General features: G+C 41.3%; 1 protein-coding gene across 2 annotated transcripts in view; it reads right to left on the minus strand.

Moving 5' to 3' along the window:
- Positions 1 to 18477, minus strand: part of SFMBT2 (Scm like with four mbt domains 2) — a 205719-nt gene that overhangs the window by 177989 nt on the left and 9253 nt on the right. For both annotated transcript variants that reach the window (XM_073801524.1, XM_033852337.2), the window contains exon 2: positions 7641 to 7792. In XM_073801524.1, coding sequence (XP_073657625.1) covers positions 7641 to 7740 — 100 coding nt within the window. In that variant the 5' untranslated portion in view covers positions 7741 to 7792. The remainder of the gene's footprint in view (positions 1 to 7640; positions 7793 to 18477) is intronic.

An 18477-nucleotide genomic window follows, 5' to 3' on the forward strand; every position in this document is an offset into this window, starting at 1 on the left:
ACTCCAAGTGTGGGAAGATAACCTCACTTAGCAAACGTAATAAAGACTTTTTTAAAGTATAGTTGTACTTAAATAAAAGTAGAACAATTAGGATGAACCTTCAGCTATGAGGCTATGCTCTCTCTGAAAGAGAATTTCCACATTTCCATTGGGAGACACAGGCTCAGCTCTCCTTTTAGGAGAAGTTTTCTCACTCCTACTTTATGTACAGAAAAACAAAAGTGGGGAGAACTAAGCCATTTTTGAAACAGGTACTAACATCTTTCAACATAGTTAGGCAATTATTTCAGGGTTTTCCAGATTTTTTTTGCAGATAAAAAGATAATTCCAGGTACAGATATTATTTGAGAAACATAATCTAAGAAACTCAGTGATATCAAGCAATCTGTAATCCTGTCATTGCCTGGTCTCATCAAAATGCAAAGACACATCTCATAACTTTTCAATGGGGGTCAAATCGCCCAGTGAGTTAATGCTCTTTCTGTTTACATGAATTCACCACAGCAAACGTTTACGATTCAGAGTGCTGAGTTGTCCTTGTATAATTTGCTGTTATGAAAATAATGCAATCCTTTCTTTTTAAAAAATTATCTTTTTAAAATAAACTATCATGTAAGTAGTTAGTAGTTACATTTATAAATTCTTTGGTTAAACATGAAATTCAATCAAAGACTGCTTTTTGCATTGTTTGGGATTTCTTACAAGGAGAAATATTTTAGTGCAAATTCACATGACCTAAATACTTTTACATCATGCACTTTTCTGAAAGATTCCTTCCAGGTTTTCAAAAGGTCTTAGGGGGAGTTCGCTGGCAGTCGGGTGGTTAGGACTTAGCGTTTTTACTTCCGTGGTCTGGGTTCAATCCCTGGTGGGGGAACTAAGACCACACAAGCCTCAACTTGCAGCCAAAAAAAAAAAGAAAGGGTCTTGGGAAGGGGCATCCGATGCTTGGGCAGATCCTCTTGCCCTCTCTTTCCAGGCACATGGGGGAAAATTCTATTTTCCCCACCTCCCTTGCAGTGGCAGGAACACGCCAACTGGAGGTGGAGTCAAGATTGCTATTAGGAGGACGCAGAATTCGCGTCTCCTCACAACTAGGGCACCTACCAGGCACCAGTGGGGGACCACGGACACCTAAGGGGACGGGAAGAGCCCTCAGTGACCAGGTAGGATGTGGGGCCTCGGGTGAGTGAAGGGGGAGGAGAAGTGGAGGCGGGACGGGACTGGCGCCCCCGAAGAGCGGCTGAGGGAGGGGAAGGGATCCCATGCCCGAAGCGGGGAACTGGGGAACCCTTGGGAGGGCAGAGGATCAAAAGGGAGCGTGGCCAGGTTTCCCCAGCCCACTTGGGCCCCCAGGAACCTGCTGAGATGCCGGGCCTCTGCCCACCGAGGCCCCCTCCAGCCACGTGGGTCCGGAGGGAGTGGGAGGGAGGGAAGGGGGAGCAAAAGTAAAGGCTGGAAACCCGGACCGGCACCCCTGAGGGGCGGCTGGGGGAGGAGAGGAGCTCCTACACCCAGCGGGACCCACCCACGGTTAGGGGTCCAGCGGCGACAGGGGAGACCCTGGGGAAGACAGTGGAGGAGGGCCGTGAAGGAACGGAAGGGAACGGGGCCAGTGCTTTCCGTGTCCACTTAGGCACCGGGGAGCCTACTGGGCTCCCAGGCCTAATCCTCTGCCCTCGGAGCCTCCCTCCTGCCGCACCCCTACACCCCCCCCCCAGAGCCCCACCTCTACACCCTGAGACCCCCTCCAATGCGATGGGCCTAAACGCCAACCACACACCCTCGCCCAGGGCCCTACCTCCAAACTCAGGCAACCCACACTCCAGAGCCTCTCCTTTCCACATGCTGCCTCTCCCCTTCCGCACAGGTCCTAAGAGGAGGCCGGGCCCCAAGTCGCCCCGCTTAGGCCCCACCCCCAGGGCCTTTTCCAGCTCTGAGGGTCCTGAGCCAAGGCCCCGCCCCATGCTCCAACGCCACCCCCACACGCATAGGTCCAGCCCCACCCTAAACCCCGCCCCTGCCTAAGTTCCACCCCTGCCTAAACTCCGCCCCCATAGCCAAGGCTTTTTTTCTTTTCTTCTTTCCTCTTTTATTTATTTATTTATTTATTTTTACATCTTTATTGGAGTATAATTGCTTTACAATGGTGTGTTAGTTTCTGCTTTATAACAAAGTGAATCAGTTATACATATACATATGTTCCCATATCTCTTCCCTCTTGCATCTCCCTCCCTCCCACCCTCCCTATCCCACCCCTCTAGGTGGTCACAAACCACCGAGCTGATCTCCCTGTGCTATGCGGCTGCTTCCCACTAGCTATCTACCTTACGTTTGGTAGTGTATATATGTCCATGCTACTCTCTCGCTTTGTCACAGCTTACCCTTCCCCCTCCCCATATCCTCAAGTCCATTCTCTAGTAGGTCTGTGTCTTTATTCCTGTCTTACCCCTAGGTTCTTCATGACATTTTTTTTTTCTTAAATTCCATATACATGTATTAGCATATGGTATTTGTCTTTCTCTTTCTGACTTACTTCACTCTGTATGACAGACTCTAGGTCCATCCACCTCATTACAAATAGCTCAATTTCGTTTCTTTTTATGGCTGAGTAATATTCCATTGTATATATGTGCTACATCTTCTCTATCCATTCATCCGATGATGGACACTTAGGTTGTTTCCATCTCCGGGCTATTGTAAATAGAGCTGCAATGAACATTCTGGTACATGACTCTTTTTGAATTATGGTTTTCTCAGGGTATATGCCCAGTAGTGGGATTGCTGGGTCATATGGTAGTTCTATTTGTAGTTTTTTAAGGAACCTCCATACTGTTCTCCATAGTGGCTGTACCAATTCACATTCCCACCAGCAGTGCAAGAGTGTTCCCTTTTCTTCATACCCTCCCCAGCATTTACTGTTTCTAGATTTTTTGATGATGGCCATTCTGACTGGTGTGAGATTATATCTCATTGTAGTTTTGATTTGCATTTCTCTAATGATTAATGATGTTGAGCATTCTTTCATGTGTTTGTTGGCAGTCTGTATATCTTCTTTGGAGAAATGTCTATTTAGGTCTTCTGCCCATTTTTGGATTGGGTTGCTCTTTTGTTATTGAGCTGCATAAGCTGCTTATAAATTTTGGAGATTAATCCTTTGTCAGTTGCTTCATTTGCAAATATTTTCTCCCATTCTGAGGGTTGTCTTTTTGTCTTGTTTATGGTTTCCTTTGCTGTGCAAAAGCTTTTAAGTTTCTTTAGGTCCCATTTGTTTATTTTTGTTTTTATTTCTGTTTCTCTAGGAGGTAGGTCAAAAAGGATCTTGGGGTGATTTATGTCATAGAGTGTTCTGCCTATGTTTTCCTCTAAGAGTTTGATAGTTTCTGGCCTTACATTTAGGTCTTTAATCCATTTTTGAGCTTATTTTTGTGTATGGTGTTAGGGAGTGATCTAATCTCATACTTTTACATGCACCTGTCCAGTTTTCCCAGCACCACTTATGGAAGAGGCTGTCCTTTCTCCAATTTGAAAGAAAAAGGAGAAGTAACAACTGACACTGCAGAAATACAAAGGATCATGGGACATTACTACAAGCAACTATATGCCAATAAAATGGACAACCTGGAAGAAATGGACAAATTCTTAGAAAAGAACAAGCTCCTGAGACTGAACCAGGAAGAAATAGAAAACATAAACAGACCAATCACAAGCACTGAAATTGAAACTGATTAAAAATCTTCCAACAAACAAAAGCCCAGGACCACATGGCTTCACAGGCGAATTCTATCGAACATTTAGGGAAGAGCTAACACCTATCCTTCTCAAACTCTTCCAAAATATAGCAGAGGGAGGAACACTCCCAAACTCATTCTATGAGGCCACCATCACCCTGATACAAAAACCAGACAGAGATGTCACAAAAAAAGAAAACTACAAGCCAATATCACTGATGAACATAGATGCAAAAATTCTCAACAAAATACTAGCAAACAGAACCCAACAGCACATTAAAAGGATCAAACACCATGATCAAGTGGGGTTCATCCCAGGAATGCAAGGATTCTTCAATATACGCAAATCAATCAATGTGATACACCATATTAACAAACTGAAGGATAAAAACCACATAAACATCTCAATGGATGCAGAAAAAGCTTTCGACAAAATTCAACACCATTTAATGATAAAAACTCTCCAGAAAGTAGGCATAGAGGGAACTTACCTCAGCATAATAAAGGCCATATATGACAAACCCACAGCCCACGTCATTCTCAATGGTGAAAAACTGAAACCATTTCCACTAAGATCAGGAACAAGACAAGGTTGCCCACTCTCACCACTATTATTCAACATAGTTTTGGAATTTTTAGCCACAGCAATCAGAGAAGAAAAGGAAATAAAAGGAATCCAAATTGGAAAAGGAGAAGTAAAACTGTCACTGTTTGCAGGTGACATGGTACTGTACATAGAGAATCCCAAAGATGCTACCAGAAAACTAGTAGAACTAATCAATGAATTTGGTAAAGTAGCAGGATACAAAATTAATGCACAGAAATCTCTTGCATTCCTATACACTAATGATGAAAAATCTGGAAGAGAAATTAAGGAAACACTCCCATTTACCACTGCAACAGAAACAATAAAATACCTAGGAATAAACCTACCTAAGGAGAAAAAAGACCTGTATGCAGAAAACTATAAGACACTAATGAAAGAAATTAAAGATGATACAAATAGATGGAGATATATACCATGTTCTTGGATTGGAAGAATCAACATTGTGAAAATGACTATACTACCCAAAGCAATCTACAGATTCAATGCAATCCCTATTAAACTACCAATGGCATTTTTCACAGAACTAGAACAAAAAAATTCACAATCTGTATGGAAACAAAAAAGACCCCGAATAGCCAAAGCAATCTTGAGAAAGAAAAACGGAGCTGGAGGAATCAGGCTTCCGGACTTCAGACTATGCTACAAAGCTACAGTAATCAAGACAGTATGGTACTGGCACAAAAACAGAAAGACAGATCAATGGAACAGGATAGAAAGCCCAGAGATAAACCCATGCACATATGGTCACCTTATCTTTGATAAAGGGGGCAAGAGTATACAATGGAGAAAAGACAGTCTCTTCAATAAGTGGTGCTGGGAAAACTGGACAACTAAATGTAAAAGAATGAAATTAGAGCACTTCCTAACACCATACACAAAAATAAACTCAAAATGGATTACAGACCTAAATGTAAAGCTAGACACTATAAAACTCTTAGAGGAAGACATAGGCAGAACACTCTATGACATAAATCACAGCAAGATCCTTTTTGACCCATCTCCTAGAGAAATGGAAATAAAAACAAACAAATGGGACCTAAAGAAACTTAAAAGCTTTTGCACAGCAAAGGAAACCATAAACAAGACAAAAAGACAACCCTCAGAATGGGAGAAAATATTTGCAAATAAAGCAACTGATAAAGGATTAATCTCCAAAATATATTGAGCTCATGAAGCTCAATATCAAAAAAACAAACAACCCATCCAAAAATGGGCAGAAGACCTAAACAGATGTTGCTCTAAAGAAGATATACAGATTGCCAACAAACACATGAAAAGATACTCAACATGACTAATCATTAGAGAAATACAAATCAGAACTACAGTGAAGTATCACCTCACACTGGTCAGAATGGCCAACATCAAAAAAACTACAAACAATAAATGCTGGAGAGGGTGTGGAGAAGAGGGAACCCTCTTGCACTGTTGGTGGGAATGTAAATTGATACAGCCACTATGGAGAACAGTATGGAGGTTCCTTAAAAAACTAAAAATACAACTACCATTAAGACCCAGCAATCCCACTATTGGGCATATACCCAGAGAAAACCATAATTCAAAAAGAGTTATGTACCACAATGTTCACTGCAGCACTATTTACAATAGCCAGAACATGAAAGCAACCTAAGTGCCCATCGACAGATGAATGGATAAAGAAGATGCGGCACATATATACAATGGAATATTACTCAGCCATAAAAAGAAACAAAATTGAGTTATTTGTAGTGAGGTGGATGGACCTAGAGTCTGTCGTACAGAGTGAAATAAGTCAGAAAGAGAAAAACAAATACCATATGCTAACACATATATATGGAATCTAAAAAAAAAAAAATGGTCCTGATGAACCTAGGGGTAGGACAGGAATAAAGACACAGATGTAGAGAATGTACTTGAGGACATGGGGAGGGAGAAGGGTAAGCTGGGACGAAGTGAGAGAGTATCATTGACATATATACACTACCACATGTAAAATAGATAGCTAGTGGGAAGCAGCGGCACAGGACAGGGAGATCAGCTCGGTGCTTTGTGACCACCTAGGGGGTGGGATAAGGAGAGTGGGAGGGAGACGCAAGAGAGAGGGGATATGGGGATATACGTATGCATATAGCTGATTTACTTTGTTATACAGCAGAAAATAACACAACACTGTAAAACAATTATATTTCAATAAAGATGTTAAAAAAAAAAAAAGAAACACGCAACTGATTCTGGTCAAGAGGTTCTGAGCAAAAGCCTCTTCTGTGCTAGAGTATTTAATTGCTGATTCAAGACCCTGCAGCCCTGCTCATCCCCTACAGGGACAAACCTTGAAGCACCATGTTGAGATGGCAGCCCTATAAGAGGGTGTGGAATGACTCGTGGGACAGAGCATCCACTGACTGTGCTCCAACAGTGTGAACCGTTTATAAACATTTACTGCATTAAGCCATGGAGTTTTTTTCTTTTTATTGGAGTATAGTTGATTTACAATGTTGTGTTAGTTTCTGCTGTACAGCAAAGTGACTCCGTTATACATATATATATTCTTTTTCAGATTCTTTTCCATTATGGTTTATTACAGGATACTGAATATAGTTCTCTGTGCTATAGAGTAGGTCCTTGTTGTTTATCTGTTTTATATATAGTAGTGTGTATCTGTTAATCCCAAACTCCTAATTTATCCCTCCCCCTCTTTCCCCTTTGGTAACCACAAGTTTGTTTTCTGTGTCTTTGAGTGTTTCTATTTTGTAAATAAGTTCATTTGTACTACTTTTAATGCTACATACAAGTGATATCATATGATATTTGTTTTTCTCTGACTTACTTTACTTATTATGATAATCTTCAGGTCCACCCATGTTGCTGCAAATGGCATTATTTCATTCTTTTTTATGGCTGAGTAATATTCCACTGTATATATGTAACACATTTCCTTTACCCATTCATCTGTCAATGGACATTTAGGTTGCTTCCACATCTTGCCTATTGTAAGTAGTGCTGCTGTGAACATTAGGGTGCATGTATCTTTTCGAATTATAGTTTTGTCCGGATATATAGCCAGGAGTGGGATTGCAGGATCATAAAGCCATTGAGTTTTTGAAGTGATGGGTCACCTCACTATAATGTAGCCCACTGTGCCCAGTATTTCTAACCAAATTTTGCATAACTTTCGAGCTGCTATATGCTTATAAACGTGCCCACAAATCCCAGGAACAGGCAGTATGTGAGGTCTAGAACGCTGCCCCAATATTTTCTAAACATTTTCAGGAAGATATTGGTCAAGACGTCAAAAGGCCAAATGCATTTAGAAAACAAAATCGCACCTGAATCAAGATCTCCGTTGCGGTCAGCTGAGCTCTGATGTTTTTCCAAGGGTGAAGACGAAGGGTCCCGCATGCTAGAAGCTGACACACTGTTCTCCATTCTTAACAACTATGGATCGTCCTCTCTTAATTCATCCTGAAGGAAGAGTTACCTAAGGGCAACCAGCAACAACAGAAATCAGGGCACTGTAATTGTATTCACTCGTTTTTCAACTCTCCAAAAATAACGGTGTCCCATCAGAGCTGCTACCACCTCATGACAACAGGCGAAATGCAATGTCATGTAACAGAAAATACCAGGACTGAAGACTAAAGAGTACATATCTACACACGGTCAACAACAAGGTCACGGCACAGAAGCATCCACTTTCTACAGGTCATCATCACCCCTAAGATGGACACTTTTTCACCAATAAATAGAATCGATGTGCCAACCTCCAATCTGCCTTGGCAGCGTTGGCAAGACACTCCACCACCCTGCTTCTCCCTCCTCTCTCGTTGGATGCTGTGAAGCAGGAACACGCCCCCACCCCAGCATCCCCACACACAGGTAAGGTGTCCGCGGTCTCACAGGTGATTCGTTACCGAAACCAGTTAAAGAATCAATGCTTGCAAATAACGTGCTTTTTGACCAACTGGACTTTTCCTGTAGTAACATGGCTATTTCACACTTACATTCTGATAGAGTGGGTGAGAAAACAGGTAAAATTATAGCCGGTTCTCACCGAACCCTATGATCTAGTTTGTGTACATCACAGCCCATGAAATACCCAGACACAGTCATTACTAAGGGTCAGGCACTCAGGACTGGTTTGCCAAAATAAGGACCTGATTCCTGCATTTCACTCTGCAGGTGGGAGTAGGCACTGCAGGGTTTCATTCCAGGAAGGGAAATGATCAGGTTTGTTTCAGAAAAATCATTTGGGCAGCTGCATGCCAGACAGATGGACAGACAAGGGGAGGCTGAATGGAAACAGACTAAAAACAGAAACGTGCCAACTGGTAGGGCATCCCATGGTTAAGACAAAAACTGAGAAATTACTACATAGTAGTTTGTAGCTCTTAATCCCCTACCCCATCCCCTCTCCCCACTGGAAACCACTGGTTTGTTCTCTACATCTGTTAATCTCCTTCTGTTTTGTTATATCACTTTGTCTATTATATTTTTTTAGATTCCATATATAAGTGATAACATACAGTATTTGTCTTTCTCTGTCTGACATACTTCACCAAGCATAATACCCTCCAGGTCCACCCATGTTGTTGCAAATAGCAAAATATCATTCTTTTTCATGGCTGAGTAATATTCCATTATATATCTATTTTAAAGCCATATGTGGCTAGCAGCTTCCATAGTGAACAGCTAGACCACTGCCTAAGCAGGCAGGAGTTTATTGTATTTGAGTTTGGAACATGTCCTAAATCATCACCAATTCTTGGCTCTCTTGAAGGTTGTAGTACAGCGAGCTAGTTAAAAGAGAAAATAGGAATTTTAAAACCTAAGGAACTTCAAAAGGAGACTGAGCAGTTTCTCCATAATATTCCACAAATCTTTCATCACAATCTTCCTAATGTAGTAGGCTTTCAGTGAATGTGCTGGTTTTCATCAATTTCAAAAGAGAAATAGTCTTAGCAGCTAAGTTATGTTATACTATTATTGCTTTTTTCATTCATTTACAAATTCAAGAAAATCATGTCACCTCAAAATGTAACCAGGCAGAAAGTTTTTCTTCAAGGAAAAATCTATAAACCTAACTATTAGTAAATCAGTCAAGCCCTTATTAAAGGAGGAAAAAAGTTTACTTTTTTCAAGTTTTTAAGATTCCTATTGATTCAACTCTATCCATCTGCCTCTAACTAGATACTATAAAAAGGTAATCGGTGACTATAAAATGAGATCAATTTAAATGCACCAGACCCATCATTTTAAATAGAAGTCAAAAGCAACGACATAAACACCAAAACCCCACATTATTCTTTAAGGGCAAGTGGTAAGGCTCTGTCTACCCCCAGGTTGCAAAAATGTATTTATTTTGGCAAATGACATGTCACCGTTCGCTTTCTTGGCAATGTTTACTTTTTGCCTTCCCATAAAAGGTATACAACTTTGTACTCTCTTTAGAAGCCTTACAAAATAAAATTACAAAGGAACAAAGTAAAATCACTTGTAATTCTAACACCCAGGGATAATCTCTTTTATTTTTATAGTATCTCCTCCTGATAGCTTCTCTGTGGGTTTTTTTTTTTTTTACTTCATATGGAATTTAGAATTTTAATTCATTTTCCATTTAAACATCACATAGAAAGCATTTTCCCCACATCATTAAAATTCTTTGAAAACCTGACTTGAAATGATTGTATGACTTTTATTATAATATGAACAGGTTGTTTATTTACCATTCCCCTACTGCTGGCCATTAAGTTTTTTTTTTATTTTTCACCATTATGAACACTGTACTATGCATTCTCACATACCTCACATCCTTCCCACATTTTAACTTTGTTGGTATCTTTTATGGATTTTTAAGAGCTCTACGTATCTTATCCCACAAAACTCTTGCAGATATTTTCCCCAAGTCTCCCTTTAGTGGGTCCTTCTGATATATGTACGGAACGTGAGCTGTTTTTTTTAACTTAGTCCAATCCATAATTCACGTTATTTCTTCTAAAAACTGTATTCCTAAAATGTCCTCCCCCATTGTAAGAGACCAGAAGTTTAACTTCCCTAGGGTTTCAAGTTTTACATTTTTAACCTATGTCCCCATATGTTTATGCTCAAATACTTTGTGCGGTGCAGTTCTGAGCTAACCACCTCCCGCAGTTAATAATCCATTCCTACCCCATTGGGTTTTTAATACCCTGTCTTTACCATCCATGAAATTCTTACATGTACAAGACTGTGTTTCTATGCACCAAACTTTCCTTTAATTTTGAGAAAAGTCAGCAAAATAGGAACTATGACTGTTTATACATTCCCCCATCCTTAGTTCAGCGATCACTGAACTTGGGGCCATTTAAGGTAGGTTTATAAAGGGGTGACAAAGGCTTTGCACGTCCTGGGAACCCAGGCTTGATCATCACACGGCATTCTACTGTGCACAGAATGTACCAGAACCTGCACACAGGTAGAAATGACCGTGCACCAGAGGCTGTTAAGCATCTCCCACCCCAAATTTCCATTTCCTCCTTTGTGTGCAGGGAGGACTAACTAGTTAACCAAAATAAACACTGCCGGGCCATCCTCGAAGTTGCATGTGGTCGCACCACTCTGTTCTGGCCAGTGGGAAGTTTGCGGAGCGAATGAGTTCAACCAGAAGGTCACACGCTTTGGAGGAGGGGTAGGCCTTTACCAGTCACCCCCAGAGCCACCTGAGATCACGCAGAGGAAGGCCCCACTGATGGCAGAGCTTGGTTCTGCCATCAGCTGCAGACGATTACTTCAAGAGAAATAAGCTTCTATCCTGTTTACACGGCTCTATCTGACGGTCCCTGATACACAGCCAATCCCAAATCTCAACAAACACACCCGAGAAGGACCACGCCCCTTTGTAATAAGCTTGTCATTAGGATGCTTGGATTGTACTCTAGAACTCAGAGTGTTCTCTAAGTTTTTCATCAATGATGCCAAAGGCCGCCTCTGGTTTATTCTGCACCACCACCCCCGAAAAAGTCACGGTTCACATTAAATTCTGACCAAGGTGCTTAAACCTCGAGGAGAATGAGGTCTGTAGGAAATGAAAAAGGATCCCCACGCAGCGGGGACTCACCGCCATGAGCCTAACTTCTAAAGAAGTCGGGGGTCAGCATTGCCTTTAATGTCATCGACTATTCAGTGGTTCTCAAAATTTAAGGAAGAGCAGAATCTCCTGCGGGGGGGGGGGGGGGGGCGTATAACAACTCAGACTGCTGGGCCCCCTGCCCAGAGCTTCTGCTTCAGTAGATCTGGGATAATGCCTAGTCATCTGGTACCTCTAATCAGGTGATGCTGATTGCTGCTGGTCCAAGGACCACATCCTAAGAACCACTGCTTTATTAAAGGAAGATTTTTGCCTGGGTTGTTTAGAGAGAGAAAAATAGTTCCCCATCAAAATATATCTATCCTAAGTACAGTAGAGAACATAATATTTCTGCAAAGTCATTTAAATGTGGGGAGAGGAAGGTTGGGTTTTGTAGAAATGGTTTTGCATTAAATAACGTGCGTTAGTTTTGCATTATAAATCATTTTCCTTATAGAATACCTGTTCTCTGAATTCCATTGTTTTGCAAAGTCAAGATTTGCTTTACCATCTGCCTGAAGTCAGGTGAGCTTGTTGTCCTTAAAAGTTCGACAAGAGTTACAGTACCAAGAACTTATTGTGTTGATTGTTCATGGCAGAGCCATTCTCTTGTGCAGCAATGTATCTGGACAAATTCTTTTTCCCCAGCCTGTTTTCTCAAGAGTCGAGAGGAGATTGGATCACATCATCTCTAGGAACTCTTTGTGTTAGGTCCCTCATTCCTAGCAGATCTTTTCCCCAGCTTTATTGAGATATAATAGACTAGCAGATGATTTTTTATATCAGTTATGTCTGCATATAATTTCAAAAGCCAAATATTCTACAAGGCTTGTACATGATACACCCCTCCCCCCCCCAAAAAAAGAAACAGCAGTCTCCTGCCCTTCTCCTCCTTGAGGCAATCACTTCCAACTCTATTAGCGGATTGTTTTGGCATTCATCTCATCTCTGAATAACAGCTTACTTATTAATTGTTCAGTTTTTGTCTTTACCAGGTGATACTCTACCACTCACATCACCTCTCTCTCTCTTTTCATATATATGTGTGTGTGTGTATACATAGATATATATACATCCTCCTAATAGGTATGATCCCATTACTATGGCTCTATAAAGACATTACAGCAGATCCATGTGGTGTACTATGATTACTTTTCCTTTCTCACCCAAGTTTTCCCTGGAGTTAATGATGGCCTTGTTTCTTCCATGACCTTAGCTTTCTACATACTTTTCACCCTTTCAAAGCCAATTTTTCCATTCACTGTCTAAATCTCTCGATAAACTGAGATATATAGGTATTTTCTTCATTTCATCTTGAAGTAATTTCTACCAAGGCTTTCTGTTCTGCTCTAATCTAGACTAACTGCCTTCGATGCCTGGTAGCAGGTGTTATCCTGAGATCTTGCTTCACTTCTTTTATGAGATTCTCCTCTTATTCTGTGTCCCAGGTCTTCCTCACTTGGTTTTCTCCCACCTTTTCATGGAGCACATTCTTCAAAAGGTTCCTAAGAAAGGATTTAGTAGAAACATGTGCAGTCTTGCATAAAAATGTCTTTAACCTGTTCTCACGTTTTAACCCATAGTTTAGGTGGGTAAAAAATATTCTTTACCATATGATCCAGCAATCCCACTCCTCAAGCATATATCTGGAAAAGACAAAACTCTAATTTGGAAAAGATACATGCACCCCAATGTTGAAGCAGCCTAAATGTCCATGGACAGGTGAATGGATAATGGAGATGTGGTGCATATATACAATGGAATACTACTCAGCCACAAAAAAGAAAATGAAATTATGCCATTTGCAGCAACATGAATGGACCCAGTGACTATCATACAGTATGACTTACATACTATGAAGTAAGTCAGGAAGAGAAAGGAAAATATCATATGATATCACTTATATGTGCAATTTTAAAAAACGATGCAAATGAACTTATTTACAAAACAGAAACAGACTCACAGACATAGAAAAAAAACTTACGGTTATCAAAAGGGAAGCAGGGGGAGAGATAAATTAGGCGTATGGGATTAACAGATACACACTACTATATACAAAATAGATAAACCACAAGGACCTACTGTATAGCACAGGGAACTATAGTCAATATCCTGTGATAATCTATAATGGAAAAGAATCTTCAAATATATATAAATATATATATGAATCGCTTTGCTGTACACCTGAAACTAACACAACATTGTAATCACCTAGATGTCAATTAAAAATCCTAAACTGGAAAACATCCTCTCTTAGAATTCTGAGGGTTCCCCACATTGTCTTCTAGCTTCCACTGTTGAGAAGTCTGGTCCCATCCTAATGACCAGATCCTCTGATGTTCTGAAATTTCACAATGAGGTACCAAATGGTGATCTGCTTGTGGCTTGGGGGCTCTGAATGACTTCCTTCAAGATTGGAAACTAGTCTTCAGTTCCAGGATATTTCCTGGAATTACTGCCAATTTCCTCCCCTCCGTTTTCTCTGTTCTTTCATTCTAATATTCATTCCAATGTTGAATCTCGTTAATCTCCCTCATTTTCCCTTTTATGCCCCTTTACTCTTTAATCTACCATCTAGGGTATTTCCTTGAATTCCTCTTCTAGCTCTTCTATGGAGTTTTACAATCTAATTTCAAGAGGCTCTTTTTAACTCTTTGAATATTCCCTTTATCCATCCTACCTTGTTCCATAGATGTAAAATCTTCCATTATATCCCTGAGGCCATTCATGATTTTTTTTGGTAAGATGTTTCTTCTCTCCTTTGTAAGAGCAGGTTTTTTTCTCCCTTGGTTAGTTTTGGTCTCTACTGTTTTATATTAGCTGCCTACCTCAGAAGTCTGGTAATACTTTGTGGTTTCTCACGTTTATGAGTGGGGAATGAAAAGGCTGACTGACATCTCAGTGCGCAGGGGTGAAGACTGTACACCTTGGGAACCACTGCACAGAGACCCAGCTGCGTCCTTCCCAAAGGAAACCCCAATGTGTCTTTGAGTCTTTGCTCTTAGGTTGGTCAAATTACACAGAAGAGGATTCTCCCATATGCTAACACGAGGGCTGGGAGGGGGTCTCCCGCCTCCTGACACTGGTTTAGAAGGGAACATCCCAGAAACACAGTCATTTCCTTCCCTGCAGTGTAGGCTCTGAGAAACAAGATCTCCCTCCTAAATCCACAACACTAAAAAGCTGTGCAGCCCCAATTTCAGATCTCCAGACGTGTGTCAATAAATTTTCTCCTTTCCCTAAGCTAGTGCTAGTACCCCATTTTTCTCCTTGATTTCTTTATTAGACGTGATACATGTTAAACTATCATTGTACAACTAGACGTTGAAACCAAAATTCTCAAAGTTCAGGTGAAAAAGTGAAACTTTACATTGGATTAATGAAGATACCTTAGCATTAGAAATCATTCTTCTCTCCATTCATTGAAAGGCAAGGTCCAAAGGCGTACTACTCAGAAGGACTCACTCCAGTGAGCATTATTCTAATAGCAATAAAAGAAATGTCGCATTTCTTTTCAGTTACCCAATTATTCAGTCCTTTCAAAGGGACCTGCCTTAAACTAGTTCAAGGAACGGGCAATTCTCCTACCGATGAACATGCTTACAATTTCAAGCTTGCTACTCAGAAACGGGAAAAAAATGTTTGCAGTTGTTTTGTTTTTTATGTGACTCTGAAGAGAGACTCTTCCCCAAACTGAAAATTAAAAGTGAAGGCCTAAACTAAAAGCTTATGGAATTCCAGACATACTCTAGCTGCCCTTGGAAATCTAGCATGTCTAAATCACAGAGAAAACTGCCTCATTTCACACTCCAGGAATTTCAAAATGAGCACAGGACACCTAATCTGAGCTAAGACCTTTCCAAACATTTCCATCAAAATGGAAAATCTCAGAGGATTCGGAAGGATGCAAAACCCACGTTGTGACCAAAACCTGATCTCTGAAAATCACTGCTTCCATTTCCCTAAGAAGCAACATGCAAATAACAGCCTGGAATCACAGAGTATCTGCAAGTCCCATATTTGTAAATGGCTCTGAAGATGCAAAGAGGGGTTAAGCGCCCAGGCACTTATCAAGGAAGGCTCCCTTCTCTTTACACACACCCTGTCACGCAGATCACTCTGTTAACAATGCAGGATGAAGCCCAGCTCTCCCCACTCTCACCAGCCAACACAGCCTCTCTCAGAAGAGACAGGCCTTCCCGATTCCATCATCAAGGGAGACGAACTGATTCTCTGGGGCACAAGGTTCATGGAATTTTGCCACCTACCATATGCTCAGAGCTTGATTTACCTTGATTAGGACCACAATCTCCTGGCCATTTTGCAATTGGTTTTCATCGGGTTTTCACTCTAAATAGATTGAAATCTGACGCAAACTGCTGCCCCAGCATAAGAAATGCTAAGTTTTCACATCCCGATTCATACCTCCGTCCTAGGAAATAAGAGATGTAGGGGATACGAGGAGGTTGAGGAAGAAATACCAGGGCTGGCGGTGGCCTACGATTCCCACAATAGCAAATGGTGTCTTCTGATTCATGGTTTTAACTGTCACCTCTTAACCTCCCAACCAAACGGCAAGTGTATCACTCCAGATGGAGCAAAATCGGTCGTTCAGAAGCGGGCATGAGAAAAATGAGAAAATGAGCCTTCCAAGCTACTCGCTCGAGAGAAGAGAACACCTAATCCAACTGCAGACGAGCTGTGCCCCATCCTGGAAGTTCATTTACTTATTTATTAACTATTTATCTATCAATTATTTATGTATGATTCACTACTTATTTACTGTCAAGACGGCGGAGGCCTTTCAAGACCCAGTTAAATCTACTATAAATCAGTCTTTGCATCAAGGTAGTGATACAGGGTTTCTTACACCAGAAATTTACTTCCAAGCCACAGAGGTAAACACCAACCTTAGGTTAGCTTATGACTGACATGAAGTACTTGACACAGAAGAGCCTGGTTGTGGGACCTTATCAAAGAAGCATGATGTTTCAGAATTAACGCAGACATTTAGTGCTAACATCTTGGACAAACTCCAAACATAGGATTTCCCCGTCACCTACAAATATTAAGAGGAATGAATTCGAGCAACGATTCAAGGCTGTAACAAAGCTAAGTAACCTCATATTCTCCAGGAGAATTGCATCTCACATCACACACGTGTGCATGAGTCATTTTAGGGAAGCTAGCCCATGTGTTGTATGCACAGTCATGAGCACTCAAGAAGGAAAGAAATCTCACAAAGGACCCTTCTGTAAGCTAGACATGCACAGATAACATCTAATCATCAGCATCTAATTTTCTGAGGGGATTTTTATGAATCAGATGACTTCGAGCAAGACAGACGCAGAGCAGTGATGCTTTGGGGATACCACGCGATCATCCTGCCATCAACTAAGACACCGACGATGAAGAGTACCCATCAGAACTCTGCAAGCCCACCTCTGAAGGATGCGGCCAGAGAGTGACCGCAGCCTGCAGGGTTCTGCAACGGAGCTGAGGATTCCTAAAAGAACTGAAGAGCATTTCAGGTGCTGACTTTAAGCCACAGCTACGTATGCATAAAACTGGGCACCAATCCCATGGTATCAGTGATATCATTTAAATGCAGAAAGGAAATGTCCTAGAGTAATAAGATAGTAAATAATCAGATAGTAATAAGTGGAGCCCATCCAACTGCAAATCATTATGCAAAGTCAAGAAAAACACCCTCATTTACTTTGGTTATAAAGGACTTGGGAAAGGTAACAAACCCTACCGAAGACTGCAGAAGATCCGGTTTTACCCCATAATGTAACCATCACTTAGCAGAATGTACTCTTGGCCTTTTTAACTGCAACAACAAGCAACACTGTTTTCATCTGCAAAACACAGAGACTGTTCTAGAAGCCTCCTAAAGTCTCCCCTCCCACTCAAACATTTCAGGAAATCTGGGTTTTCCCAGACCTTCCTGGTTAAAAGTGTATGTAGTAGGAGAGAACAATATAGCATCCGCTCCAACGGAATAAAGGCTCAAACAAGGAAACAGTCACCATGGTCTAAACTGGATCCCAAAAGCTTTTGTAAAAGAGCGGGGGTCGGGTCCCCAATGCCCAGCTGGCTACTCAAAGTGTACAATCTGCTACACTGCCCAAAGCCGCTCTAGTTCACAGTGCAGGGATGAAAAGGGGAAGAGGGAAGTCTGCATTTTGAAGCTGGCTGGGAAGAATAAAGCATATTTAAGTTAAAGTTTTAAAGACAATAAATGACAAGGACCCAAACTCAACGCTCCAAACATTCTGTTACCGCTGAGCCACTCTCTGGCCTCCAAGCAGAACATCAAAAAACACAGAAAACCAGGCCTGGTAGGTTTGATTCCAGAGCTGGCTGTTTTTAGTAACAGTGCTGTGGACTGCTGGAGACCAAGGTAGAGGGGAGCAGAGAAAAACAAGTTGCTGCATAACCATCAGCCTTATTAAAATGATGGCATCCGGGGGGTGGGATGAACTGGGAGACTGGGATTGACATATATACCCGAATACGTATAAAATAGGTATAAGAACCTGCTCTATAGCACAGGGAACTCCACTTTGCTGTACAGTAAAAACTAACACAACATTGTAAAACAACTCTACGCCAACAAAAAGTAAATAAATAAATGATGGCATCCAGCTGTTCACATCTCCTTCCCTGAAATCAGGGGAGCACATCTGGCAGGGGTTCAATCCATTAGGCGTGTGGCCCTGAAGGATCTGGGAAATTGTCAGCTTCAGTATGAAGCATCATCAGCTATGTTCTGCATAACTTTCTTTTCTGTTTCGTTAGCACACTGAGGTGAATGCTTCTTGGAAGACTCTGGGCCTGGCTGACAGACCCCTCCCAGAACTCTACTCAGCTAGAAGAGCCCTCTCCCTGTCACCTGCCACTGGATAAATATCTGAAAAATCAGCCCCCAAAACACAAAAAACAAAAATCAAAAAACCTGGGAGGTAAGTCTCTCCAACACACATCTTTTTATCTTCTGGGGCTTTAAAAAGCCTCTTCTTAATTAGGCCACGTGGAAAATTAAGGCTGAGAACTGA

Source organism: Tursiops truncatus, chromosome 2, assembly GCF_011762595.2.
Source record: "Tursiops truncatus isolate mTurTru1 chromosome 2, mTurTru1.mat.Y, whole genome shotgun sequence".
Taxonomy (NCBI): Eukaryota; Metazoa; Chordata; class Mammalia; order Artiodactyla; family Delphinidae; genus Tursiops; species Tursiops truncatus.